General features: G+C 36.4%; 1 protein-coding gene across 4 annotated transcripts in view; it reads right to left on the bottom strand.

The window, feature by feature from the left end:
• The window catches only part of SMAD9 (SMAD family member 9), a 52,423-nt gene that overhangs the window by 5,906 nt on the left and 18,742 nt on the right, over positions 1-27,775 (bottom strand). The window contains exons 2-7 of one of the 4 annotated variants that reach the window (XM_039327301.1): positions 27,123-27,502; positions 15,634-16,211; positions 11,285-11,539; positions 10,182-10,319; positions 7,777-7,998; positions 5,131-5,387 (exon numbers count right to left, since the gene is read on the bottom strand). In XM_039327301.1, the coding sequence (XP_039183235.1) occupies positions 5,131-5,387; positions 7,777-7,998; positions 10,182-10,319; positions 11,285-11,539; positions 15,634-16,045 (1,284 nt within the window). In that variant the 5' untranslated portion in view covers positions 16,046-16,211; positions 27,123-27,502. Of the gene's footprint in view, positions 1-5,130; positions 5,388-7,776; positions 7,999-10,181; positions 10,320-11,284; positions 11,540-15,633; positions 16,212-26,855; positions 27,099-27,122; positions 27,503-27,775 lie in introns of those variants that run through there. The other 3 variants (XM_039327302.1, XM_039327299.1, XM_039327303.1) reach the window with 3 other exon arrangements.

Genomic DNA, 27,775 nt, shown 5'->3' with positions numbered 1-27,775 from the left:
GGAATTACCAGAGGGAGTATTTAAAAATCAAACATTTGTTTGAATATGATTAAAGAAATAGAAAGATTTTGAATATAAATGAAGATTAGTTTAAGAGGGATGAACCCCTCAACTAATATAGTATGCCTTCTTTCTTTTTTCTTTTGTGTTTGGTTTTTTGACATGAGAAATATAAAAATGTTGGGATGGGTTACATAAAAGAAATGTTTTCTCTGTTTTGTCTTTTTTTCCCTCTCTTATTTTTCTTTAAGATATGAGAAATGTAAAAATGTGATGGCTTGTATGAGAAAAAAGACTTAAATACTTAAGTGTAACTAAGTTTGAGAAAATCTTAACCAGTAAGAATGTTTTGAATATTGTGGGGAAAACAAATTTAAATAAGAATGTAAACAGGATTTATGAATTTTGGAGAAAAAATTTTACAAGCTCTTGGTGTTATTTATCAAAAGCAAACGGCACAACTTATAGTTAATGGGGGTTTGTCAGAGGTTTTTACAATAGAGAAGGGGACTAGACAGGGTTGTCCATTGTCACCATTGCTGTTTGTTTTAACTTTGGAAATATTGTTGATTAAAATTCGAGAATCACAGCAAATAAAAGGAATAGAAGTTAATAAAAAAGAATATAAATTAAGGGCTTTCGCAGATGACTTGGTGGTTACCTTAGCTCAACCTACTTATTCTGTAATAGAGTTATTACAATTGATACATCAGTATGGACAGGTTTCGGGTTTTAAAATTAATAACAATAAGACTAAAATATTGCCTAAAAATATGACTAATCTGGATAAGCAGACTTTGGTTAAGTTGACAGATTTTGAGGTTGTCAATAAGGTAAAATATCTGGGGGTTATTTTATCTGTTTCTAATGCAAAATTGTACAAAAATAACTATGAAAGGCTGTGGGTCAATATACAAAGAGATTTGGAAAATTGGGAGAAGTTGCAATTATCTCTTTTGGGAAGAATTGCGGCAATTAAAATGAATGTTTTGCCAAAGTTTCTTTTTTTATTTCAAATGATACCTATTTTAAAGAATGAGGTTAATTTAAATGAATGATCTGGGCAGGGAAAAAACCAAGAGTAAAACTTAAAATTATACAGGATATTCGTGAGAGAGGTGGACTCAAGTTACCGAATTTGAAATTGTATTATGATGCTGTGGTTTTAACATTAATAAGTGATTGGGTTAATTTAACAAATGTAGAAATATTCCTCTTAGAGGGTTGGGATTTACTTTTTGGATGGCATGCCTATTTAATTTTTAATAAAAAAGTTGATAGGGTCTTTAAATCTCATATTATAAGGATTTCTTTACTTCGGGTTTGGAGGAAATATTATAGAAGTGATTTTAAAATTCCATTATGGGCTATACTGGGGCATGCGATAGAAGGGATAAGGAGAGGAGTCAAGATGGATAGCGTTTCTTATGCACAACTACTTAGATGGGATGGTAAAAATTGGCAATTAAAATCTTTGGAAGATTTAATACAAGAAAATATTATTTACTCATGGTTTCATTATAGACAAATAGTGGAGAGGTGGAAGATAGATCGTAATGTGGGTTTCCTTAGAGAAGATGAGAATTTATTAAAACAAATAAAAGATCAAAGACGAACCCATATTAAGAGAATTTATGGGGTGTTAGTAGAATTGGATTCAGAAGTAGAATTAGTTAAAGAATGTATGGTTAAATGGGCACAAAATTTTGATGAACCGGTTCTATTAGATACTTGGGAAATTATTTGGGTGAGGAATGTTAAATTTACACAAGCCCAAAATTTAAGGGAAAATTTTTACAAAATGTTTTATAGATGGCACCTTGATCCACAAAAAATGTCTCGTATGTATCCTGACTTACAGCCTAAATGTTGGAGATGTGGATGTTTGGATGCTACTTATTATCATATCTGGTGGTCATGTAAAAATATAAAAGCTTTTTGGATTAAGATATGGTGGAATATTCAAAGAATTTTTAGAAGAAGGGTAAAATTTACCCCACAACTGTTTTTGTTAGGTATTGTTTCTGATTGTGATACTAAAGAGACTATATTGATGTTAAATTTAATCACAGCGGCAAGGTTGTTAGTAGGGCAATGTTGGAAGAAGGAATCTTTGCCTACCTTGCAAGAGTGGTTTTTTAAAGTTTCTTATTTGGCGGAAATGGCAAAGATTTCGGCTTTCTTGAAAGACCAATCGCAAGAGAAGTATTTTTTGGTATGGAAAAAATGGATAGACTTTATACAATATAAGTTGGATATAAAAAAATATTATTTAGCTTTTCAATAACTTATACTTAAAATTTAAGATATTTTATAGACTTTTTTCCTTTTTCTTTCTTCCTATTTTCTCGTATTTCCTTGTATTTTTGTTTTTTTTATACATATATTATTGTTAACTAGTTTACAATTTCTTTAATTAATGTATTTAGATTTGTTTATGGTTTATATTTGTTTTAAGACTTTTTGAAAAAATATTAATTAAGCCTGTATTCAGCTCTGGGAAGGTCGGGGGAGGGCATGGGAGGGTTGGGGTGGTTTGGGGAAGGGAACCGTATTGTTTTGTAAAATTTAAAAATTTTCCAAAAAAAAAAAAAAATGTAAACAGGATTTATGATGAGGCAATCAAGACGATCAGTGAAAAGAAGCTTTATATTGATGTGGTTATTATTTGCAGAAACATGAAAAAAATGTTTATATTCAATTGTCATTTATTTAAATAAGAATTTAAATTAATTTAAATATTAATTTAAGGTTGGCAAAAGATTATTGGAAGAAGAGGAAATCAAGGAAAGCTACTATATGGATTATAGATTTATAGAAATTAATTGTTATTGATTGTTTTTTAAACACTAACCCAGACAATATGATGTTTACCAAATATTAAGGTGTATATTAAAAATTAATAAAACATTTTTTTAAAAAAAGATTTAATAAAGTCCTTAACTGCTAAAAAAGGATACACATTTCTAACATATTAGCATTAGGAATACAATAAATAATGAAAAGCCTATCACGCTGCTTGCTATGTGATTCTGACAATGAAGACAGCCACGAAGAATCATCCTTTGCTTTATGGAGAAAGAATAGAAGCGCATTAATACTTTAAAAAACAAAACAAAAACAGTGTTGAGCACTGGGAATAGGAAAGTTGGAACAACCCGAAGCTTAGGAGTAGGCATAAAGATCCACCTTCGCTGAAGAAGCTATTCTTGTGTTTGCTGACAAGATAGCAGAATGCAAAAGTCAACATATTGCAGAAATAAATCCCGTTTCCAGATACTTGTGTGTGTCTAAATAAGTGCACTGAAGTAACATCAGATTTGGCCTCTAGGGAGTTAGGAAAGCTACAAATCTAATATGAGTTAATATTAAAATGTGGCTACCTTTTCCTTAATAAATCAGTATTGTCTCAAGAGGCTGAAATTGTGGCTTGTATTTGCTTTATTTAAAGGAAAGAATTTTGCATTCATCTTTTCTCTTCCAATAAAGTTATTTAGAAGAAGTATGGAGCTCTTTCTCTATCAGAGAATTATGTTTCTGAAACCAAGAAGGCAAGTGCAAAGAAACTAGCATTAACATACCCATTATGTATCTTCATTCAAATCTAGCTTTTATCAAAGTTTAACTGCATACATTCTTAGGGAGGTCTCTTGCAAAGTTTCTCTTTTTGTTTACTAACAAAAAAGCAGCTTCAAGTTACTAACTATAAAATGTTTTATTCATAAGATGCAAATGTATGGTGTTTCCAGGATTTGCAGGATTCAGACTAAGTAGGCAAAAATCAAATTGCCTTTGCTAATTGCATTTTACAGGCTAATCCAAAAAAACAAAACAACAAACAAAAAACCCCAAACCCATCAACCTACAAATACCACAAAAATGCACAACTTTGACTGGATGATACACATAACATTTTCGGTGAGTGCAAGGGTCAGAGCAGATTCAAACAAAAAGTTAAATATGTGTGATTAATATTGTCTCTGTTTAAAGAGTGAAGCATATCTCTTTTTGAATTAAAGGCTGAAATTGGATAAACACACAGAAGTACTATCAGCTAAAAGAACACCAAAGGATGCATTTGCTTTTCATTTATAACAGCAATGAAATCATGAGCAATATTCTAACCTTGATTATTTGGAAAAAAAATCTGAGTATAGCAGGCTTCACTCCCAAGAAAGAATGTAATAATAGCCTTTATAAATTATCTTAGCACATCTCCAGTTCTGATAATCCCATGCAGTGATGGGATTCAGCCAGTTCACACCAGTTTGGCAGAATGGGTAGCTAATTTTTTGTTGCCCAGACCCAGAATGGACTTCCGGAAGTGGCATCCACACAGAGAACCAGTTGTTCACATATCTGAATCCCACCACTGATCCCATATCCCAAAGATTCTGAGGATCACATATATGGATTTTAGTCTTGGAATTTTTCTACTTTTGCACACAATCTGGAAGAAATAATGGGCTATTCAGATAAGCCAAAAAGAAAATTGCCATTACATCTTTTACAAGGCAGTCTAGTTTAGTAAAATAGCACAAGAATTTTGTAATATTAGGGGTGTCAAACTGCGGCCTGCGGGCCAGATGCGTCACGCAGAAGCTACGCCCACTTGGTAAGTCACAACATGTCACATGACAAGTTTGACACCCCTGCCCTATATACTCAAATCCTGGTTATGACATCAAAGAAACATAATCATAATGAGGGAGCTAGAAGAAGCCTCTTGAAGAAGGCCTGGGAAAGGCAAAAATCAGATTTGCCTGATTCTGAATTGAAGGACCTGGTGATAATTGTTAATGAAACCCAAACATGGATCAGAAGAGTAGCCCAGTGCAAGTACATTTCCAATAATTTTTTTGCATGAGTAAATTAGTAATCCTTTTTCATTCCCTCTTGTGTGAAATGAATCCTAATTGAAGAGACTACGCCTAGTGATAAAACCGTGTCACAAATTACAAATAATTCTGATAATTTTTCACTTACTTGTGTAGTATTATGAAGATACAAAATTTAGCATATCCCATCCATTCATCCATTCCAAGCTTTGTATCTTTTAAAATGTTCTTGTAACAAAGAGGCCTATTAAACTTTTTCAATTTCACAATCAAAACCAAAGAAAGTTCTTACTTTAACAAAGCTCATCCGGATGGTGCACATCTTGGTTAGCTCATACACCACCTCGAAGCCATGGTTAACTGACTGGGCAAGCAACTGAGCGAAGAGTTGGTTGTTGAAAATCTTCAAGCTGCATCCACTGGGGATTTTGCAGACAGTGGCTGGGTGGAAACCATGCTGATAGTTACAGTTGCGGCTCTGTACAAAAATGCTGCTGTCGCTCACACACTCTGCATATACCTCTCCCCCAACATAATACAGGTGAACACCTTTAAGAAAAAAGAGGTAGCCAAGTATAATCTAATCTTCAACATAGATTAAAGCAAGATTTGTAACTCTTTTTTTAAAATCCCTATGTTATTTTTTTATGATATACTAACAATATGGCATTATTATGTGATGGATAGAACATGCATAAACTGGCAGGATGAGCAATCTTAAAACTGAATCCCAAAGAAAGTGCTTTAGCTGTATGGATTCCTTTTTATGAATTCCTTCTATAGATAGCAAAGTACTCCCAGTTGGTGTTGGAACCCATTTCTATCTATGCAACTCTAAGCCAAGCTTAGGCTTAATAAAAATTCTGGTTGTTTGAAACTCTTGCTGATCAGACCACTTTCACTCTCTGTTCCCTTCCCCAAGTGTGACTATAATAATATTTTTCCTGCTCATACACCTCATCCTCTCTTCCGTGAACAAAAATTTATTAGAAATCTGTTCTTAATACAACAGTAAACATTTCACTGATTTTTTTTTTACAGTCCGCAGAAAAGCTTCTTACCAAATTGTAAGACATTCAGAGTGACCTTCCTAAAGAGTTACATCTTTTTTTTACTGCAGTGGAGTCCAAACTTAGACTTTGGCTGCTATGTTAGATGCTATGCTACAAAGCGGGCAGGGCAGAATGGTATCAGGATGAGTAATTTATTACATTATATTACATTAATTGTTAAATATAGCTAATGTGATAATTATATACTATATGCTAATCTTCCTGTTTGGTTGCATTAAACATTACAATCAGATAACAATTTGTGAAAGGACTTTCTATACTGTAAGTAAAGCTAAAGGGTCCATTCTGGAATTTTGCTAATGATTCTGTCCATAACTTAAACTTCTTTTATGCAATTCTACAAAGGCTGGCAGCACCTTGTCATTCTTGACTAATGCCCCATACTAAGCAAGATCAGGCCTAGCTTGTATTTGGTAGAAGGCCACTAGCAAAGTTCTTTTAGTTCCTGAAGACTAAATTGACAAATAATAACAATCCTATAAGAGACAAGTTTAAGCCCCTCTATGATATTACTATGAAACTTACTCTATATAGATGTCCTTGGGGACATCAAGAGTCAAATGAAAGGGAATCACCAAATTACAGCTTATATACACCTGTACAGGTTACACATAAATTACCCTGTGCTTATGTTTAAATGCAACAAAATTATATTTTCTTTGTTGTAATTCAGACATGTCAAACACAAGGCCCAGTGGTTTCATGTGGCCCGCAAAGCCATCCTGGAAACAGTGAGGGAACGCCCCCACTGCCTTGGCCCTGGTCCAGGCCAGCCGGGAGCCAATGTACAATTTTGTGGTGGCCCTCTATGCTGAAACGCATTTAGTCTTAGCTCCATAAGCCCCCCTCACATGGCCTGAGAGGAACAGTGAGGCTCCTCCAGTGGACCATGCCTTGGCACTTGCCCCGGTCCCACCCCTTTCTGCCAAAGACCCTCAGATCAATCCCACTCCTGTCCAGGCTCCCATAGGCACCCTTGATGCAAATGATGTAGAGTTGGCCACACCCATCCAGTAGGCCACACCCACTCCATCCACACCCACCCAGTAGGCTGCATCCACCCTGGCCACACCCACCTAGCCCCCTGAGGGCAACCACAATGCTGATGCGGCCCTCAATGAAATTGAATTTGACACCTCTGTTCTAATTAGACATTTTTTTTTTGAGCCCCCTGTTTTTCCAATTTCTGCGTTTCATGTGGAATGTAGATAAGAAAGCATTAATTTATTTTTTGGTAAACATTTTCAACACTTAACTTCAAGCTTTAACTATATTTACTTTCTTTTATACTTATACTATATATTTATACTTCGTTTTTTATTGTTATCATAAATGCATAGTCAGGGCATTCATTAATATAGTAAATTAATTAGTAAATTAAAATAATACAGGTAGTCCTTAACTTACAACTTTTTGTTTAGTGATTGATCAAAGTTACAGCAGCATTGAAAAAAGTGATTTATGACCAGTTTCACACTTACAACTGTTATAGCATCCTTATAGTCACATGATCAAAATTCAGATGCTTAGCAACTGGCTCATTTATGACGGTTGCAGTGTCCCAGGCTCATGTGATCCCCTTTTGTGATCTTCTGACGAGCAAAGTCAATGGGAAGTCAGATTCACTTAACCACTTTGTCACTAATTTAACAATTGCAGTGATTCACGATTCAAGGTTGTAACATGGGGCAAAACTCACTTAACTGTCTGGCTTAGCAACAGAAAGTTTGGACTCCATTTTGGTTGTAAGTCAAGGACTACTAGTAATATACATTTTAGAAACACGGTTTTGAACTCAACAGTTTTCTGAACCCAAGTGCTTCCAAGCAGTGTTTCTTATTATTGCAGAAGGAATGTGCTGTTACCTTTTCCTATGTGCCTTCTGGTATTTTCTATAGTAGAGTTCCTGTTAACGTTGGACAGCAATCCAAGGCAAAATCTGTTCTTATTGTTTGAAGGATCTGTAAAGCCATCTATTAGTATACTTCGAGAAGAGGCCTGAAAAGTCTCTCCAACTCTGTTATTAAGTTCATAGTATGCAACTGAACACCAATGCTGCGGTTCCTCATAGCAAACAGGTCGGAAGTCTGGAAGAAAATTTCACAGATGAAGAAGATACAACAGAAATGTAGAAAGAAGCACAATAACAATGAAACTGGTTAAGGAAAAGGACTAAATATACATTTTAATTTAATGATATCCATATTTAAGTAGCGTGACTAAACCAGTAATGGTGAATCTACGACACATGTTTCAGTGATGATACACGATGATGTTTTGGGTGACGAATCAGCATTCACCAACACCTGACAACAGTTTTTCTCTTTGTCTGAGTTGCCAAAGAAACTGAACAAAAATAAATACAAGAACTATGCAACCCTGCACCACTCAAATCTTAAAATGTATTCTCACCATCCATATCAGGACATTATGTTATCTTCATATTTGTGACTGGAGATGACATGAAAGAGACAGCAGCTTGCAAAATATGATAGGAATATGGCAGTTGTACAGTTCAGTTGTCTTCCAACCATTGCACAGGGTAGTTGTTTGCACAGCAAAGCTCATTTTCAAGGAACAAATGCAGAAGACAACTGTGATTACAGTCTCCAAAATGGGTACACTATCAGTGATTGAGTGAAATCAGCTTTTGCATTTGTGTGCACAAGTGCATTTAATTATAAGTAAATATGTACAGAATTGTTTCTCTTTTGTTTGATGTGTATGTATGACATATGCAAGCAGTCAAGTTAGGCATTTATGAATTTTTGGCATAAGGTTCACCAGTGCTGGACTACTATATATTCTGTATACTGTGTATTACATTTTAACTGCTGTTCTCATCTAAAAAGACATTACTGACCTTGTAAAAGTGAAGGAAAGAATTAAACTATTGTGGCCTTGCATATTTATTCTTCAAGGAAAGATGATAACTTTAAGTTTTTAAGTTCAAAAGTAAGGCAAGCAAGGGCAAAATACGATTAAGATAAAATATGATTAACTTATATAAGATTATAGATGGTGTGGAAAATGTGGATAGTTTTTCATCCTTTTACAATATTAGAAAATCTGGGTCATATCTTGACATAAAATGCTGGGATATTCAGGAATGAATGGCAGATGTGTTTCTTTGTATAAGGCATAAACTATGGAATGTGTTGCTATCAAATGAAATAGCACTCTGGCACACACAAATCTAGGTAATATTCAAGGGCAGAAAAAGTAGATAGGTTTAAAAAGCGACTGAACAAATCCATGGAGAAGATAGCTGCATACTGGCTGCAAAACCAATGATGATGATTCTGCACTTGATTCAACAGAGTTCTTTATACCTTTTTCAGGAGACCTTTCTTTAACACTGTCCTTCTCAACCTTGGCAAGTAGACTTCAACTCCCAGAATTCTCCAGCAAGCCATCCACACAGGTGGAGAAACACTGCTCTAGCAACTTATTTTCTCTGTTTTCATATTAAGTATGTATCCTACTTACTGTGTACCACATAGAAACTGCTTAAAAATGTTACCAGTTACTAGTGTCTAGTAGAGTACACCAGACAAAAGTAATAAAATCTAAATTTTAATATAGACTTTTTAAATTTGAATTTTCAAAATCTATACACAAGCCAAATTAAAATTATACTACATAACACTTGCAGTATTGTGAATTGTGATATAGCTCAACAAGATGTGTAAAAGAAAAATAGATGGGGGAAATATTTGTGAAAGGATATATATATATATATATATATATATATATATATATATATATATATATATATATATATATATAATCTGCATATTGAGAATGCATGAAAGTAGATACAAATGGGGGGCAATGTTTTTAAACAATTACAAAAAATGCAGAAATAGAGCAGAACAATCATAAGTTGGAAAAAATGGAAAACTATGTAAATCAAATTATTAACTATGTAAAGAATTAAGAGTAAACCTGCTCTAACTACTTAGAGTAAAAATGAATTGAAGAGGGATAAAAGTTGCATAAATAAAATAAACCCATGTATCACTAGTAGTTACTTTCTTGAATTTCCTGTGACAATTTTTCCCCTAACTCAGAGTTAAATCATTCAAATCTTCAACAATACCATCAATATTCAAATCAAATCAATAGAAGACCATTCTGGTCTGACTCTACCAAGAGGAAGTATTTGGTTAAGGATCTCTTTGGATGAAGATTGAATAGTTCATGGCCTACCAATCAGGTCTGGGCCAAGTCCTTCCCTCTATGGAAAAAAATACAAGTCTTTACATACTTTTAGGTTCTCCATCAGTAGATTTACCTCCATTGGGCAATGACAGCACTAATGGACTGTCTATAACTGCATGTACAGGACATCCATTGTGGTTTCGTGGTGTTTCTCTGGCATTATAAGGTGGAGGAGGTGTATCAGCTAAGAAAAAGAAAACAATGCTGGGCTTGATATTTCATAGCATGCCTATATAAATACAAAGAAAAGGCTTCAGAGACTGAAGCATAAATATTTACTAACACATTGTATTACATTAGATTGGATGCTTACAAATGATTTTATTTTATACACAAATACACCACAAAGAATCCAGTTTCTCTGTTACAATTTCCAACACACACACACACACACACACACACACAACACAAACACTCCCCTGTGAAATACAGTAGATTGGGCTGAGTAAGTCACTCAAAGTCAACCAGGGAGCTTCTGTGATTAAAATAACTAAGTTTCCTTGGCTCCTAGTTTAACATCTTTACTACCCTAAGCTGGGTCTCTTTAATAATTTTTCATAGCATTATTTTTTATTACTACCAATTTCATCTTTTTTTCAATTGTTGCTTTTATAATGTCAATATGTTGCAACTTCTACAGAGTCTTTAGAGCTAGTTGAGCTATAAAAACTGTGGAATAAATATTAAAAAAATGCCACTCTTTAACTCAAATTCTCAGAGTAACACAACTGTTATTACCAAAATTGCTTGAACTTGTAATAACGAGGTAAAATTGAAAGCTGTTGTTTTGGGTTTTTGGTTTTTCTTTTGCAAAACTCTAGAGTGGCATGGTGGCCTAGTGGTGAAGACGCTTGCCTCCCATCCAGAAGGTTGAGAGTTCAATCCTAAGTAGCAGCCGATGTTTCTCTCTCAGGGCGCAAGAGAAAATTATCTATCTGCTGCCAACTCCACGTAGGCATCAGGAAGGGCATCCAGCCAGTAAACATTTAGCTCCATTCAGTCACTCCGACTCTACGCCAAATTAAGGGATTACAGGGTTGTAAAAAGAAGAAAAAAAGGAAAAAATGATGCAAAATTCTGGTTCCTAAAAAGAAGTTACTGTAGACTCAATATCACTCAACTAGTGTTCAGGAATAGTATTTTGCATACCTGTGAGCTCATAAGGACTTCCCGGTGCAGAAGAATTTCCCGGGGAGTCTGGGTAGCTCATACTGCTTGATGACTGAGAGTACATATTGGGGGATGCTGGGAAAGTGGTGCAGGGAGGCTGCTGGAAAGAATCAGGGTAAGTTGCATTGTGAGGCATCAGTGGCTCACTGTGAAGAGATGTGTTCCGGAATTTGGCAAGGAGACTAAGATGTGGGTTGAATTCACTATGTCTTGGAACCAACACTGGAGGTAACACTACAACAAAAGAACAGAACAGATGTTTTGAAAATAGAAACTCTTTCAAATCTTAGGCTGAAGTATCTCATTACCCATCTGCAGAATTTTCAAACAGACATTAAAGAAACTGGAATATGGTGCTTTATCTCTAAACCAGGGGTGTCAAACTGCTGGCCCGCGGGCCGGATACATCATGCCAAAACCGTGCCCACCCCATTGCCGGTAATGGAAAAAAAGTCGTGATAGGTTGTGACATTACATGACGTTGCGAGTTTGACACCCCTGCTCTAAACTATAGCCTTGCTAAAGTTACAAGCTATGTATTTTTCACGTTCTGGCACATTTGTCACATTATACAATATAATACATTTTAGACTACTTCTGAGCTGCTTGATCACAAGCATGTAAACAGAAATAGTAACTCATTTATTTGGAACCTCAAGTCTAGAGATTTGTGGCACTACTTTAGGGCTAAAAACTGCAGCAAGTACAAAATTACATTGCTAAATTAGTTAAAAGACAACCCACCAACATACGATGTTGAAGATACTTCATGGCACCACAGCGCTACTGAGCAAAATTCAAGGTATTGGTAGTATTCTTTATGAGCCTGTCCAACAACTAAGATTTTGTGGAAAGGCTCTCCTTAGGGTACCATAGATAAGTATCATATGTAGTACAATGGACCAAGAGAGGACCTTCTTTTTTCAAAAGAAACTAAAAATGGATTCCGTCCCTATTTTATTACAATTAGTCATGGGCTTTGTTAAGTATTCAGACAGCTTAAGATGTATTCATTCACCTAGGCTTGGTACTGCTATGACTCTGCTTCCTGAAGAATAATAATAGTAATAATAATAATAATAATAATAATAATAATAATAATAATAATAAAGTTCAAAGGGACCTTGGAGGTCATCGAGTCCAACCCCCTGCTCAGGCAGGAAACCCTACACCATTTCGGAAAGATGGCTGTCCAGTCTCTTCTTTAAAACTTCCAGTGTTGGAGCATTCACCGCTTCTGGAGGCAGGTTGTTCCACTGGTTAATTGTTCTAACTGTCAGGAAGTTTCTCCTTAGTTCTAGGTTGCTTCTCTCCTTGATTAGTTTCCATCCGTTGCTTCTTGTCCTGCCCTCAGGCACTTTGGAGAATAGCTTGACGCCCTCTTCTTTGTGGCAGCCCCTGAGATATTGGAACACTGCTATCATGTCCCCCCTCTTCATTAAACTAGACATACCCAATTCCAGCAACCGTTCCTCATATGTTTTAGCCTCCAGTCCCCTAATCATCTTTGTTGCTCTTCTCTATATATTTTTAAATGGCTTTTTAAAAAGGAGGCTTTTTGTATAATATATGAAATAATTGAAGGATGACTATCAGAGGATCTAGGCATGTGTGATCACATTGAGGAAGGTTATGTAAATTAGCTGAAGATTTATTTATTTGTTTGTTTGTTTTCTATAGCTGCCTATCTCAGCAAATGACTCTGGATGGCTCACAATTCAAAACATATATTACAATTAAAATCTTTAAAACATTTTAAAACAATAAAAACGGTAAAAAGCATTAAAACTATAAAAACATTGAAATGTCTAATTTGGAATACATTCAAAGCAAGAATTTTGACCTGCTAACAATATAGCAGGAGGTGGAGCTTTGGTGCATGTAGTGTGCCAGGCTCGGTTATGCCTGGGTTGGGACCATTCTAATCTCTGAAGGGAGGATGTTCCACAGAGCAGGGGCTGCTGCAGAAAAAGCTTGCCTTCTAGTCTTTGTCAGCTGACATTCTTTGGATGACAGGATCTGCAGCATGCCCATTCTACTTGATCTGGTTCAATAAGTAGAAACTCTAGAAAAAAGGCAATTCCTCAGGTACTCTGGTTCCTAGTCAGGTAGGGCTTTATAGGTAATCACCAGCACCTTGAATTGCACCCAGAAACATACTTGTAACCAATGCAGCTCATGCAGGAATGGTGCTATATGTGCCATATATCTGGCACCATTGTTACCCACATGGCTGCATTCTATACCAGTTGAAATTTCTGTACATGTACAGCATGTACAGTACACTAATATGGAGATTATAAGGACATGAGCTACCATGAGCAGAGTTTCCTGGTCCATGTATGGACCAGCAGGAGCCGCAAGTCCAAGAGGACCTCCAGATTGTACTCCGGGTCTATTTGAGGCAAGAACCATAGATGGAAGATCTTTGTCTGCAGAGGGTCCAAATACCCACAGCCACTCTGTCTTGCAAGTTGGAGTCCATTTCACCTCCTTCAGTTCCCAACAGCCCCCAGACACTGGGATATGACATCCATGGCATCACTCAAGGGGCCTGGAGTAGAGATATAGAGCTGGATGTTATCACATACTGATGGTATCTCACCCCAAACTGACGGATCACCTCATTCAATGGCCTCAGCTTAAATAGAAGGGGAGAGAGAACAGAGTCCTGAGGCACACCAAAGATGTCTTTGCCTTGTACATGGAAAAACATGTAAACATAATATAATAAATCTATTGTGTAATTTGGATGTTGCAAAGGATTTATGGCATGACTGAAAATTGATATCCGTAGAGTTCATTTATGTTGGAATGCAATACAGCTAAAAGGTTTTGGAATTTGTCACCAAAACAATAGTAACATGTTTTAGATCAAAGGATCATGGGGTTTGTTTGTTGCTAAATTATATGGAGAACTGAGAAATAAGATACAAGAGATAATCCCACAGTTCTCAAAGAGACTGTATGTAATTTTTCTGGTTTGGGTAGCTAGCAAGATGATCTGTCACCATCCAGAGAGTCAACTGTTCCCCTCCCTCCTACTCTAGTGGGATTGCAGCAAAACTGTATAATAGATTCCTTCCTTTCCCTGTGTATTTTCTATCTGTATTTTATAAGATACACATTTGACCTGCAGTGATATTATATGATTAAGATGTTCTTCACAAGGTAAAGAGTTAAAGGAATCTGCAGGGACATGTCCAGGCTGTCACCTGAAACCAAGAATGACTTGAAGTCACACACAGACACAAAAGCTAAGAACCAAACAGTGCTCTGCCACTACTCTTATCTAATACAGAGTTCTTTCTTTGTGATTTTCAATGAACATGTATGCAATGATACATTTCCTGTATAAATAACATTTAGTGTAGTCCTAAGTAAAAAGAATTTTACACTTTCAGCCCCTTGGACAAGAACAAGACATACAGAAAGTTACATGCCAGGTACACATAATTAAAATATTTTCAAAAAAAGCAAATGAAAAGCATCTGTTTTGATATTTCACCTGTAATCCAGAGTGTAGTATTATAATGGCTTTTAAAAAGCACACAAAGTTTTGTTTTGTAAGTGGTATACAAATTATTAACAATAGGCCAATTTACATAACTAAACCATCAGGTTAAATATGATGGTAGAATTTATTTAGGCTAAGATGAATTTCTTGAACAAATTCTTATGTTTGTACCATTAAACCCATCTGCAAATTTTAAAAAAATACTTTTTAAAACTACCTGATTAAATGTAAAGAATTCATTGTCTAAGAGCCACTAATGCTATTATTAATATATTCACTTGTTACTATTATTGCTACGCTATTTTCAGACATTCCATCCAATAAATTAATGAGCCAAGGTGGCACAGCAGTTGGAGTGCAGTACTGCAGGCCACTTTAGCTGACTGTGTTCAGCAGGTCAGCGGTTCAAATCTCACTGGCTCAAGGTTGACTCAGCCTTCCATCCTTCCGGGGTAGGTAAAATGAGGACCCAGATTGTTGGGGGCAATGTAAATATATATATACATTGCTTACTGGTGTACACCGCTTAGAGAGTGTTTGCACTTAAAGCGGTATATAAGTCTCATAAATAAAATAAATAAAGTATAGCATCAGAATTCTCCTTATGTTTTCATCTCAGGATCTTGATCCTCCAAAGTAATCCTAACTAAATGTTTGCAACTGAACTCTTTGACCTACTTTGATCTAGCTACTTTTTTCAATCACGGCTTGTATGCAGCTTCTCTTTTTTGCAGGTAGAATAGTTATGAAATATGAAATAGGCAATCAATGCAGTGCTATCCTTCATTAAACATTTAGACAATTGACTTACCTGGGGTTTCCACTCTTCGATAATGGTAAGGATTAATGCAGACTTCTTTCTGCTTTGAGCCAAATGGGAATTCACAGCATTCCAGAGGTTTTAACTCATGATGAGACTGTAGATCAGGCCAGCGCCACACTCTGCAGTAAATGACATGTGGCAAACCTTTGCGATGAGATACTTGCAGCCTTCCATCCAAAGAGCGTGGGATTGTCACACACTTACTGGGCTGCCCAGGACAGCTAAGTGCCCTCTCCAGTTCCTCCATGGCACCTTTTTTTTTCTTCAGCTTCTTTACCAAGGAGTCCACAGCTTTTTCTGCCCACTTTTCCTCTTCATCTCCTTGCTTCCAGCCCAATAGCCTCTTTACAGCTGGGCTGGTGAAGGAGAACAGAGAACTTATAGGGGTGCTGGAGTGCATAAGAATCCGAGATTACTGGTATAATTTCAATTATTCAATTTATTTTTCTTTAATGAAGAATCTCACCACTAGAAGAAATACTCCTTCAAAATCAGTCTTTTCTCCACATACTCTGGGTTTTGCTGGATATATATTTAATCCCAGTATCTTCAAGGAGAGAACAATTCTACAACAGAAGGGAATTATTGTCATATTTCTGTTTGCTTTCTCTTCTGACAGTTTGTCACTTCTAAGCAATATCACAGATTGTCAAAAATCAAGAGTATTATTACTATTGCTATATTAAGATTGCATATGTGTCCATTATATACATTCCCAAAAATATAAATCTGCACCTTTACACAAAATATTTTTTTTAAAGTTGGGAAATATTTATCAATAAAGTTGAACAATTCCTTTTTTCCAGAGGTATTTCTCACCTGGGAAATACTAAGGAAAAAAAAAATAACAGAACTTTCTGTAAATACTATTTTCTTTTGCAGTGGTCACCATTTTTCACTCCTTAAGATACACGGATGTATAATGTTTTCCAGAATGCCAGCACAATGTGATTAACAGCAAAACAAAAATAGGCTATTGGAGTCCACTGGAGTGGATGCCTACATTGTCAAATAATAAAATTTCAAAAAAATCAAAACACAAACAAAAAAGCAGGAAGAAAGAAATAACTGAGATCATCTATAGTTCAGCCAAAATAAAACCGCACATGAATATCAGAGTTATGTTATGGGGTAGATCTTGCAAGGCTGGTGCAAATTGCTCCCTTTCTTCCCTTTCTCAGAAAAAAGATGCCCAATGTTGCTATTGCTTCATTTGCATAGCATGTATATTTATTTCTGGATGCTCTCTGTAGATCCCAGAACAGTATATCCCAATGCTTTGCCTTGCCTTGCTCCCCACAGCTAGCATCACTAAAGAAATCCCTCAACATTTAAGTTTTCCTGTTCTTCTTCTCCCAAAAAATGTTTCTGCCTAGAACAACTGTTGTGCTTCTGGATCAGATCAGCCTTGTTTTGTTCACATGCAGAACAAACGTGCTTGTTTCTAACTGGCCACGAATCATCCAGAGCCCGTTGTTCTATGCAGAGAACAGATCATGTATGAATTAATTTGCACATCCCTACCTTCCCTTCCTTTATCCCAGGATCAAAGGGGTGAGAGGGGAAAAAATGCAAAAATTAATATATTTCCAGCTTTGGAAATATGTTCAATGGGAAGTTTTGAATAGGAAACAAATGTAATCTACTGATATATAGAATCTGTAACTTGTAACAGTAAAAGCACAAATGAATTCTTGGATAAAAGACACAATTAGAAGAAAAAACAAAGGGAAAATTGATTGTAAAATGTGCCATGTATTGATAAAATAAGCTAAAAATTATAGCATCAGTGAAAAAAGACAGAGGTTAGTTCTTAGATTTCTTCTTTACAGGAAGCAACACAATGACTCAACATTTTACTCAAAGCTTCCTGATAAAATAAAGTAACTTCTTAGGTAATCACCACGTTACTGTCCTGCAGCTTTATCTTTTCATTTCCCATTTTCAACAAATTTTAAAATCTAGATTTAAAAAGAACTTTCTTCAGATCCAATAAATAAATCAGATATGACATTTGTAAAATTTGTAATGGGTAGTTCATGACTTACAACGGTTCATTTAGTGACTGTTCAAAGTTACAACAGTACTGAAAAAAGTGACTTATGACCATTTTTCACACTTACGACCACTGCAGCATCTCCATGCTTGCCAATTGACTCATATTTATGACAGCTGCATTGTCCTGAGATCATGTGATCACTTTTTGCAAACTTCTGACAAGGAAAGTTAACTGCAGTGATTCACTTAACAACTTGGGCAATAAAAGTCATAAAATGGGGCAAAACACACTTAACAAATGTCTTACTTAGCAACAGAAATTGGCTCAATTATGGTTGTAAGTCGAGGACTATCTGAATTGTTACAACAGGAGATACAGAAGACAAACATAATATATAGGCATTAATGCAAACGTAACTAAGTATATTAGAAATTCACTACATATACTGTTGGAATTGAAGATAATTGCATTTCTTAATTTTAAAAAGAAATTTTAAAAATTTGGATAATATTTAAAATGGATGAATATGGGGCTTTAGATGTTTAGATTGCGAGTCCAATCATTAGGAGTTATCCTTTTATTGCTTTTATTATATAAGTCTTAAATAACCCCTTTTTATTATTGTTCTGTACATTACGCATTGCTTTGATTGTATCATCACCATCATCATCTCCTTAGTGTTGCCTGGTGGATTTCATGCTGCCCTTTTCTAATCTAAAGCATAACTACAATTAAAAACCTCAGAAATGTCAAAATCAATTTCCTGGAGAACATTCTCGTTTTAAATGTTCTATGCATTGCTGACTTTGATCTGACATTCCCAGGTTTTGGTTCTGAAATATACTGAAAGGGATAAATAGAGTCCCTTTCTTTCTCAGCTTTACAGTAGAATTCCATAACCTAGAGCAGGGCTTTCCAACCTTTTCACCCACTGTACCACTTTTAGGATATGACAACATCCGAGTACCACCAGTCGCCTAGCAAGGTGTCAAAAACTTGGCCAAAAAAAAAAAAGGGAAAAAGTGATAAGGTACAGATAGTCCTCGACTTACAACAGTTCGCTTAGTGACTGTTTGAAGTTACAATGGCACTGAAAAAAGTGCCCCCCAAGCCACAGCCGAGCAAGACAGCGCCCGGCGGCACTTTTCCTCCTGTCCAAGGTTTTCACTGTTGTGAGCAATTCTGTTGAGGATTGGCAGCGGGGTGGGGGTGTTTGGTTTTTATTCCCCCCGTCTGTTGGGTGGTTGCAGCAGGTTTTGGTCACTTCACATGACCCTGGGACACGGTGACCGTCATAAATATGAATCACTTGCCAAGCATCTGAATGTAAATCACAAGACCCTGGAGATGCTGCAACATTCCAACTGATTGGCGCTTCTTCTGGGCTCAGCAGAAGCACCAGAATCAGCGACGAGCACCACCTGGAGCCTGACGCTGATCCTGGCACTTTCACTGAGCTCTGACAGCCCTGAAGAAGTGCCGATCAACTGGAAAGCGGCACTGACTCTGGTGCTTCCGCTGAGCCCTGACAGCCCTGCAGCTCTAGCCATCTCTCACTTAGGCTTGTGCGGTGCTACCACTGGTTCAGCTCATTCCCCTCCCCCGCTACCACTTTTCTAGGATGGTCATGTACCACCTGCCAGGTGCCAATGTACCACAGGTGGTACCCATACCACTGGTTGAAAAGCCCTGACCTAGAGCTTGGCAACTGATATAATCTGGAAGTACTGAGAGTTTCAATTCCAATACATCCTGGAGGTACAAGGTTCAAAAGAGATACCTTAAAAGCTTATTAAAATAAATTTGCCTCTTTAAGATTATTATGAGCTGTTTTGGAAGGAAGCTGGCATCCCATAGTAATAAATAATAAATAATAATGAAAGGTGATGGTATGGCCAGAAAAAAGTATGAATTGGGTAGTATCAATTTTTAAAGTAATATAATGCAATTTGGTAGTCTATCCCAGGCCTTTTCAACCAGTGGTATGGGTACTACCTATGGCACATTGGCACCTAGCAGGTGATACGCAACCATCCTAGAAAAGTGGTAGCGGGGAAGGGGAATGAGCTGAACCAGTGGCAGCACCGCACAAGCCTGAGCGAGAGATGGCTGGAGCTGCAGGGCTGTCAGGGCTCAGCGGAAGCATCAGGATCAGCGCCAGGCTCCAGCTATAGCTCGGGGCTGATCCTGGTGTTTCTGCTGAGCCCTGAAGAAGCACCAATCAGCTGGAAAGCAGCACTGCTCCTGGTGCTTCTGCTGAGCCCAGAAGAAGCGCCGATCAGCTGGAATGTTGCAGCATCTCCAGGGTCTTGTGATTTACATCCAGATGCTTGGCAACTGATTCATATTTATGATGGTCACAGTGTCCCAGGGTCATGTGAAGTGACCAAAACCTGCTACAACCACCCAGCAGATGGGGGGAATAAAAACCAAACACCCCCACCCCACCCCTGCTGCCAATCCTCAACAGAAATGCTCACAACAGTGAAAACCTCAGACAGGAGGAAGAGCGCAGCCAGGTGGGCAGGCAGGTGTCTTGCTCGGCTGTGCCTTGGGAGGCACTTTTTTCAGTGCCACTGTAACTTCGAACAGTCACTAAGCGAACTGTTGTAAGTTGAGGACTACCTGTACTTTTATCACTTTTTTCCTTTTTTTTTTTTGGTCATCAGGTTTTTGACACCTTGCTAGGCGACTGGTGGTACTAACTGTCAGGAAATTTCTCCTTAGTTCCAGGTTGCTTCTATCTTTGATGAGTATCCTAAAAGTGTACAATGGGTGAAAAGGTTGAAAAGCCCTGGTCTATCCCATATCCCTATGGATTTGGTGACCAACCCGTCATTTCTTACGTAATATAAAGAGTGAAATATCTATCAAATGTAATGTAGAATGCTTTAGAGCTGAAGAAATTCTGAAGATCATTAAAAGCAGCCATTGGCATTAAAATGAGGTCTTAACTCTATTATAAAAGTGCTCTTTATCATCCAGGATATGCAGTTACAGTGAGCTAGCAAAGTATACAACCTACATAAAATCATCAGTGGAAAATAAATTTTGGCAAACAGAAATTAAAAATTAGCAAACTATTGCTAATGAAAAATAGTTTTGCCTCATCGTGCCTTAGAATTCAAGCACCACCATGATACAGAATATTATTTATTACACAGATAAAAAGAAATTTAATTTACTAATGCGCAGAACACACAGTCAGTTATCTGTACCTGTGCACAGATTTATATGTCTGATGAATAATATATATTAGACACACAGTTGTTAGGTATGCAGGCTAACTTTGCATTTGTAACTTTGCTTAAGGAATGCTAGTAGATACTTATTCTGATTAGATGAAGAGCCATTTTGATAAGCATATAAAACACTGCAGGACAGGTTATATGCCAGAAAGTGTGTGTGTGTGTGTGTGTGTGTGTGTGTGTGTGTGTGTGTGTGTGTATTAAAGTATCTGAACACCAGGATAAAAATCTTAAACCAAAGCTGTTTAATCTACAAAAAGTATTAAGCTTTCATCAGCCAAACTACTGACATCGTCAGAGTGTAAAAAACGCCGGATCCAGGAGTTACGATGTTGGTAGTTTGGCCGACGAAAGCTTAGCACTTTTTGTAGATTAAACAGCTTTGGTTTAAGATTTTTATCCTGGTGTTCAGATACTTTTATTACTGCCATGATATGTGTATACCCGGGATTCTTGTTTTTAACATTATGTATACTGGTTCAGGCTTTATGCAGAAACATAGGTTGTAACAAGCAGTATTAAATATGATGTCACAACGTGGAGTGACCCGATGTCCAAATAAGGGGAATAGATAAACTTGAGTTTACTAAATCACTGAATCACCTTTCAAAACTATCATAAATGTCAAAAAATAAAAAGTAGCAGCCACCATATTCTACACAGCTAAGATGATTTCCTGTTTGAGCAGGGAGTTGGATTATCACTAGAAGACTTCCAAGGTCCCTTCCAACTCTGTTATTCTGTTATAGAGAATATTTGCATGAAGCAGTCAATCAGAAAAAAAACATTATGGCAACTTGAACTCCTAAGGCAGGGGTGTCAAACTGCTGGCCCGCGGGCCAGTTTCATCATACTGAAGCCATGCCCACCCCATTGCCAGCAATGCAAAAAGAATCGCGATATGTCAGGACACGTGACATGACGTGACGAGTTTGACACCCATGTCCTAAGGATATAAAGGATCTAAATTTTGAGGGGCAAGTTTCAGAAGTCTTATATCATCACTTGCTAGTCACTCAGAATTAAGCCCTCTGTTGTACTGGTTGTTGCTATACTCATCCAGACTCAATCCCTTGCATGTGAAAACAAGAGCTGGGATAACCATTATAAATCATTATCATTATAAATCAATGAACTTGCAGCCCATTCATCTAAACTTCCTAATTTGACACTTACCAGAACCTTGTTCATCTCGTGCAAAACCCCTCTATTGCTATGTGTCCTTGTTTTTCTTCTTTTTTCTCTACAAGCATCATTTCTGGAATAGCTTTAAGAGCTTCTCAGAAAATTTTGTTACTCTGGATACTGTAACTGAAGTTTCATTGTGATGATCAACACAATACTATAATTTATATAATACCATTATTCTAATAATATAATCATTTCATTCGTCCCCCTTCATTAAGAAAGTGGATCCAATTGCTAGGTAATTTTCTCATTTGTTGGATAACTAAATTACATCAGGAACGAAGGCATGACAACAATTAGCCTCTATTATGAAGCTGGCTTTTACTGATCAGGCTCCCATCTTTAGTACAATGTCTAGTTCTGGGCACAGAAAAAGAACAAAATCAAGGGACAAGAAATTAAGACATATTAAGAGTTATTGGATGAGCTGGGTATCTTTAGCCTTAGGAAAATATGACTTTGTAAGGATATGATACATTCTTCAAGTAACTGAAAAGGACATTACAGCTATTTCCTACTATACAAGAATGCAGGATATGTAATAATGAATTTAAATTACAGGAAAACTGATTCCAATTGGGTGGTAAGAAAAATCAACCCTGCCTAATACTGTAATAGGTTTGATAGTGAGAGATGGTGGGCTCCCCTTTGCTGGGTGTGATTAAGCAGAAAGTAGTCAGCAATCTGTGGAGAAGCTTTAATTTGGATTTCTGCACTGACTGGACCTGACATCTCTCAATTCAATGATACCACTAGTTTGCTATAATACTTGAGCTAGGGTAGTTCTAAACAATAAATAATCTACAGGCAGTCCTCGATTTACAACAGTTCATTTAGTGACCATTTGAAGTTACAATAGCCCTAAGAACAGTGACTTATGGCTGTTTTCACACTTAAAACCATTGCAGCATCCCCATGGTCACATGATCAAAATTCAGACATTTGCCAACTCACTCATATTTATGACGGCTGCAGGGTCCCAAAATCATGTGCAACCTTCTGATAAGCAGTCAATAGGGAAGCCAGATTGGCTTAACAAGTATGTAATGTCACTAACAACAACTGCAGTGATTCACTTAACAACTGTGGCAAGACAGGCTGTAAAATGGGGCAAAATTCACTTAACAATGTCTTGCTTAGCAAGAGAAGTTTTGGGCTTAATTGTGGTCATAAGTCGAGGACTACCTGTATCAATCAAGAAATTCACTTCTCTCTCCAGAACTGTAACTCTGGCATTCTCATGTACCCTTTCAAGCGTCACAATATTTACATACAGTACTTTTAAAAAAGTGTATTTTCTTACATCACCCTTGTGTTTTTTCATTCTTTATTTATAAAAAAATATACTCTATATTGCTAACATCTCATTCACAAAAATGACATATTTAAAGAATGACTTTTTCCAGTATGACTATTAGAAGAAATATATCGTATTGTATGTAAATCATCCATAGATAATAGGTCTAACAGGTCTATATACTTAGAGCATATTCATTTCTACCTTAAGTGTGCGTATGCAGATTCAACTATGGGTTTTCATTCATTTATCTTATTCCACAATAAACTTGATGATTTTCAATTGCCACTTAATATTTGCAAATAAATTTTATTTTGGGTTGCATAACGCAAGAAAGAAACAGAAAAGAGAAAACTAAAAGAGACATTATTTAAAAAAATCCCTTTGTTCTGCTTGGCTCAAACGGGAATCTCTGCGTGCTCTGAATTGTGTCAAATCTTCTGGTATCACAGCATATTATTAAGCACATAAAATATGCAGAAACATTCTTAGGGGGGATTGCAAAATCTCAGGACTCTGAGAAAAATGTCAATTAGAAAAATATTTTAACTAATACTAAATAAGTATTTGTAAGCACAAATATTTTATTCAGAAATATGCATATATTTTTGGCAGGTTTTTTGCAAAAGACTTTACTTATTATTTTCATTGTGATTTTTCACAATGGCCATTGATAACAGACTGAGGTAGCTACTCCAGCAACAAAAAATGCACATCTTTATGCCACTGTGGAAAAGAGAACCCTGTCTATTGCCAACTGATATAAAAAAAAGTCACAAAAGAAGAGAGATAAAGCAGTTGAGTGTTTTTGAGCTATCAAATGGTTTTGAGACTTCTTCCTCAATATTCTATCAATATTCATTTCTCCTCTGCCAGTCTGCTGATTTCCCTATGTGGAATTCAGTGTACATATCCGCATTTAATTTCTGCTTGCTTACAGCTATCTAACTATAAAAATAATAATGACACAAAACAAAATATGTGATGAAACCAAGCAGGAAAGATAAGGAATATGTGTGTGCTAAAAAGCAGCAACCATCAATGGCTTTGATGATTCATGTGTTGCCAAAGAGTGCACACAATCGTGGATTTGATAACAGATACAGTCTGGATGCTGCATGAAACGTATCATTTTAAAAAATCTTGGGTCTTTTGTTAAGGCCCAGTGAAGGTTTTTTTTCCCCCTTTATTGAGTACCCTTTTATTTATTTATTTATTTTCATTTGATTTGCAACTGTGTAATAAAGGGTCTTGATACCAATATTTTAAAAAGCTGCTGGATTATGTCATTGGTTTTAGTGTTACTGAAAGTGCCAAAATCAATCTAAAGACTCAAGAGAGTATTGTCTAGACAGAAGTCACACTAAAACCTTATGTACTGTTAGAAGATTAAAAAAAGTACTCCACAGTGGCAGCTCTATTATATATTTATTCTAAAGGATGACAGTTTAGATTATTTCAAAAACTGAGAAAGAATAATGCCTGTGTGAGTCCCATGGTCACACTGGCAATCCTTCTGTAATTCTGTTACAAGCATTGCCCTGCAAATAAATTCAAAACATAACTAAATTAGATCTGTACTACCTGCTTTCTAATTTTGAGACAAAGTCACCCCAAAATAGCAAGTGTTTTTCAAATATGTTATCCACATTTTTACAGTAAATCTGTGTCTAAATATTTTAGTACAGGTATCCCTAACCCCCGGTCCGTGGACTAGTATCGGGCCGCGGCATGCCAGCAACCGGGCTGCACAAAAAAGCAAAGCTCCATCCACAAGATGCAGGCAGCACAGAAAACCATGCACCCTCCACCGAACCGGTCCATGGTGCCCAAAAGGTTGGGACCTTTGCTTTAGTACACTTCCAAGCAGACACAATTGGAAAAACATTCCTAGAGCTGTTTTACATTGTGCTCAATAGTTAGATACACTGGTATTCCAGATGTTGCTCAGATATAATTATTATCAGTTCCCCTCTTCATGTCCAATAGTGAGATATTCTGGAAGTTATAGTTTAGCAACTGGAATGCTGATGTTTGCTTACATCTTCACTAAAGTTGGTGATCCAACTGAATTTGGTATACATCCTAATATTCTGTTCTTGTTTGCCAAAAAAATGTATGGACATTTGATTTTTTCATTGAATGTTATTAACAATACATTTTGTCTCTGAAATGCTTAGACCAGGGGTCCACAACCTGTGGGTTGTGGCCCACTAATAGCCCACGAGGGTTTGCAACCAGGCCATGGAAATGGCCTGTGAGCATGTGTCCTCGCTTGCGTGAGCGAGGGAGAGGAGATGGTTCTGCATGAATGGTTGGCAAACATGCACGCAACTCCATTTCCACAAGCGGCATGCATGAGTGCCTGCTGCTGACTTACATGGAATGTGTGTGCAGTGCTCGTAACAGAATTACAGAAGGATTGCCAATGTGACTGTGGGACTCACACAGGCAAATGGATCTGTGCGTGCGCTTGCCAGCCCCTCGCATAAAACCACCCTCTCCCCTCCCGCCAATCCACAAAGCCAAAAACAGTGAGGAACTCTGGCTTAGCCACTTATCTGAACAGAAAAAAAAATAGACTGACAAATAAAAATATCAGGAATAGCTTAAGTTTAAAACTGATGAATACATTTTAATATTAAGTTAATTTCTATTAATTTAAGACTATGGAAAGATGTATGGGTTCACTTCATGTATGGGTTCACTTCAAAGTTTCATATTTTTTTTTAAATACAGGAAGTTCCCAAAATATAAGCAAGATCCTCTCCTAACCTTATGTCAAATTTGTGGGTAAGTTGGAATAATTTTTTACTGTCAATTACTTAAATGTTTGTCTTGGTATATATTTACCTTTCTATGCATAGAATGGCAGATGGTATTTACTCCTTCCTTGAGCCAATGAACTGTTGAAGCTGTTTCATGAGTGTAACAAAGTAGTATGTAGGTTCATTATTACAAAACATATTTAACTCAAAATTTTAACATAATAGGCTTTATGGCAGTCCACTCAAAAGTAAAAGTCTTGTACCCCATTTCACAATACGTTGGGCTATGAGTTATTTAGCTTGTTTTAACATTAAGGGGAAAAGTGCAACGATGCCAGAAGTATTACATGTTTCTGTCATGTCTGCTAATATTTTCATGCCTTTCTTTTGCAATATCTAGATGGATTTCAGAGACAGAATATTTTATTTATTCATTTGCTTAATTCACTAAGCAAAAATAAGGGGATAAGCTGGAAATCCAGCTAGTATTCAGCAAGAGTTCTAATGCATATTCCTCAGAAAAGAATTCTAGTCAAAATACAATGATAGAAGAATAGAGAGAGCCCCATATATTATGTCCAGTAAAACAAAACAAAATAAACATTCATGCTGAGTTCTACCAGCAAAGTCTAGTGGGTTGCCACAAGAGAGAATATTTATTCTCTGCAATAGTACTCTGTAATGGGATTTGCATTCTCGAGAGAAATTACCTGGTCACTTTTCAGTCTATTATATTTCTTATGTGCTTATTAGAAGCCCTTCAGGGAAACTTCACTTAATTCTGAAATTTAATCTTTTTAATGTTTTGAGACCTAGGAACACAATTAACAAGCAATCAAATCATTGTTGTGTGTTTTATTAAACATTTAAAATTAATGCTGAATTTAAACACTATATTCCAGTTGTGATAACAGAGAAATGCTAAAAATAAACTGATTGGTCTCCAGGAAAACCAAATTTAAGAAACTGAACCTTACAGGATGATGCCCAGCTCTGTGGAACTATTTCCATTCTTTCATTTTATAGTACTGGCTCCTTTGACTTCAGTTGTGGCTTATATCTAAAAGCTGATAAAAACAGAATAAAATAAAACAAAAGTAAGTATTGGTTCTTTTCAAAGAGCCGGTGTTATAAAATGAAAGAATGTTTCAAGAAAAACATATACTCACATTCAGGGCTTTTTTTTGTCATAGAACGCCCAGAACGGAGTTCCGGCACCTTTTTTGGATGGAACCTTGTAGGGTAGGCAAGGTGGGTTGTATGACATATGTGAGTTCCGGCACTTTTTTTTTTTTTTTTTTTTTTTACAAAAAAAGCACTGTTCACATTCCTCCAGGTAATTAAGGAAAATAGGTACCTGAGAAATTTTTAATTATTAAATATTAGACTTACTTGCCGAACAATTACTTCTCATTATAATTGTATTAGATCATTTGTATTTATTAGATTTAATCCTGAAAAATAAATAGTTACAAATTATAAATAATTGTAAAGGACTTATTCTTTTTTTAGGATACTCATCTAGGTAATACATTTTTTTGTTCTCAAGAGCATTACTTGAGTGAGTAAACAAAATTCTCATATTCAATGTCCTCTTACCTGATTCTTGTAGATAATATACATTGTTACT

The sequence above is a fragment of the Crotalus tigris genome, unplaced genomic scaffold, assembly GCF_016545835.1.
Source record: "Crotalus tigris isolate CLP2741 ecotype Arizona unplaced genomic scaffold, ASM1654583v1 scf7180000024359.8030256, whole genome shotgun sequence".
NCBI classification, from domain to species: domain Eukaryota; kingdom Metazoa; phylum Chordata; class Lepidosauria; order Squamata; family Viperidae; genus Crotalus; species Crotalus tigris.
The sequence above is the reverse complement of the archived record's forward strand: the minus strand, read 5'-3'. Positions and strand labels throughout refer to the sequence as shown.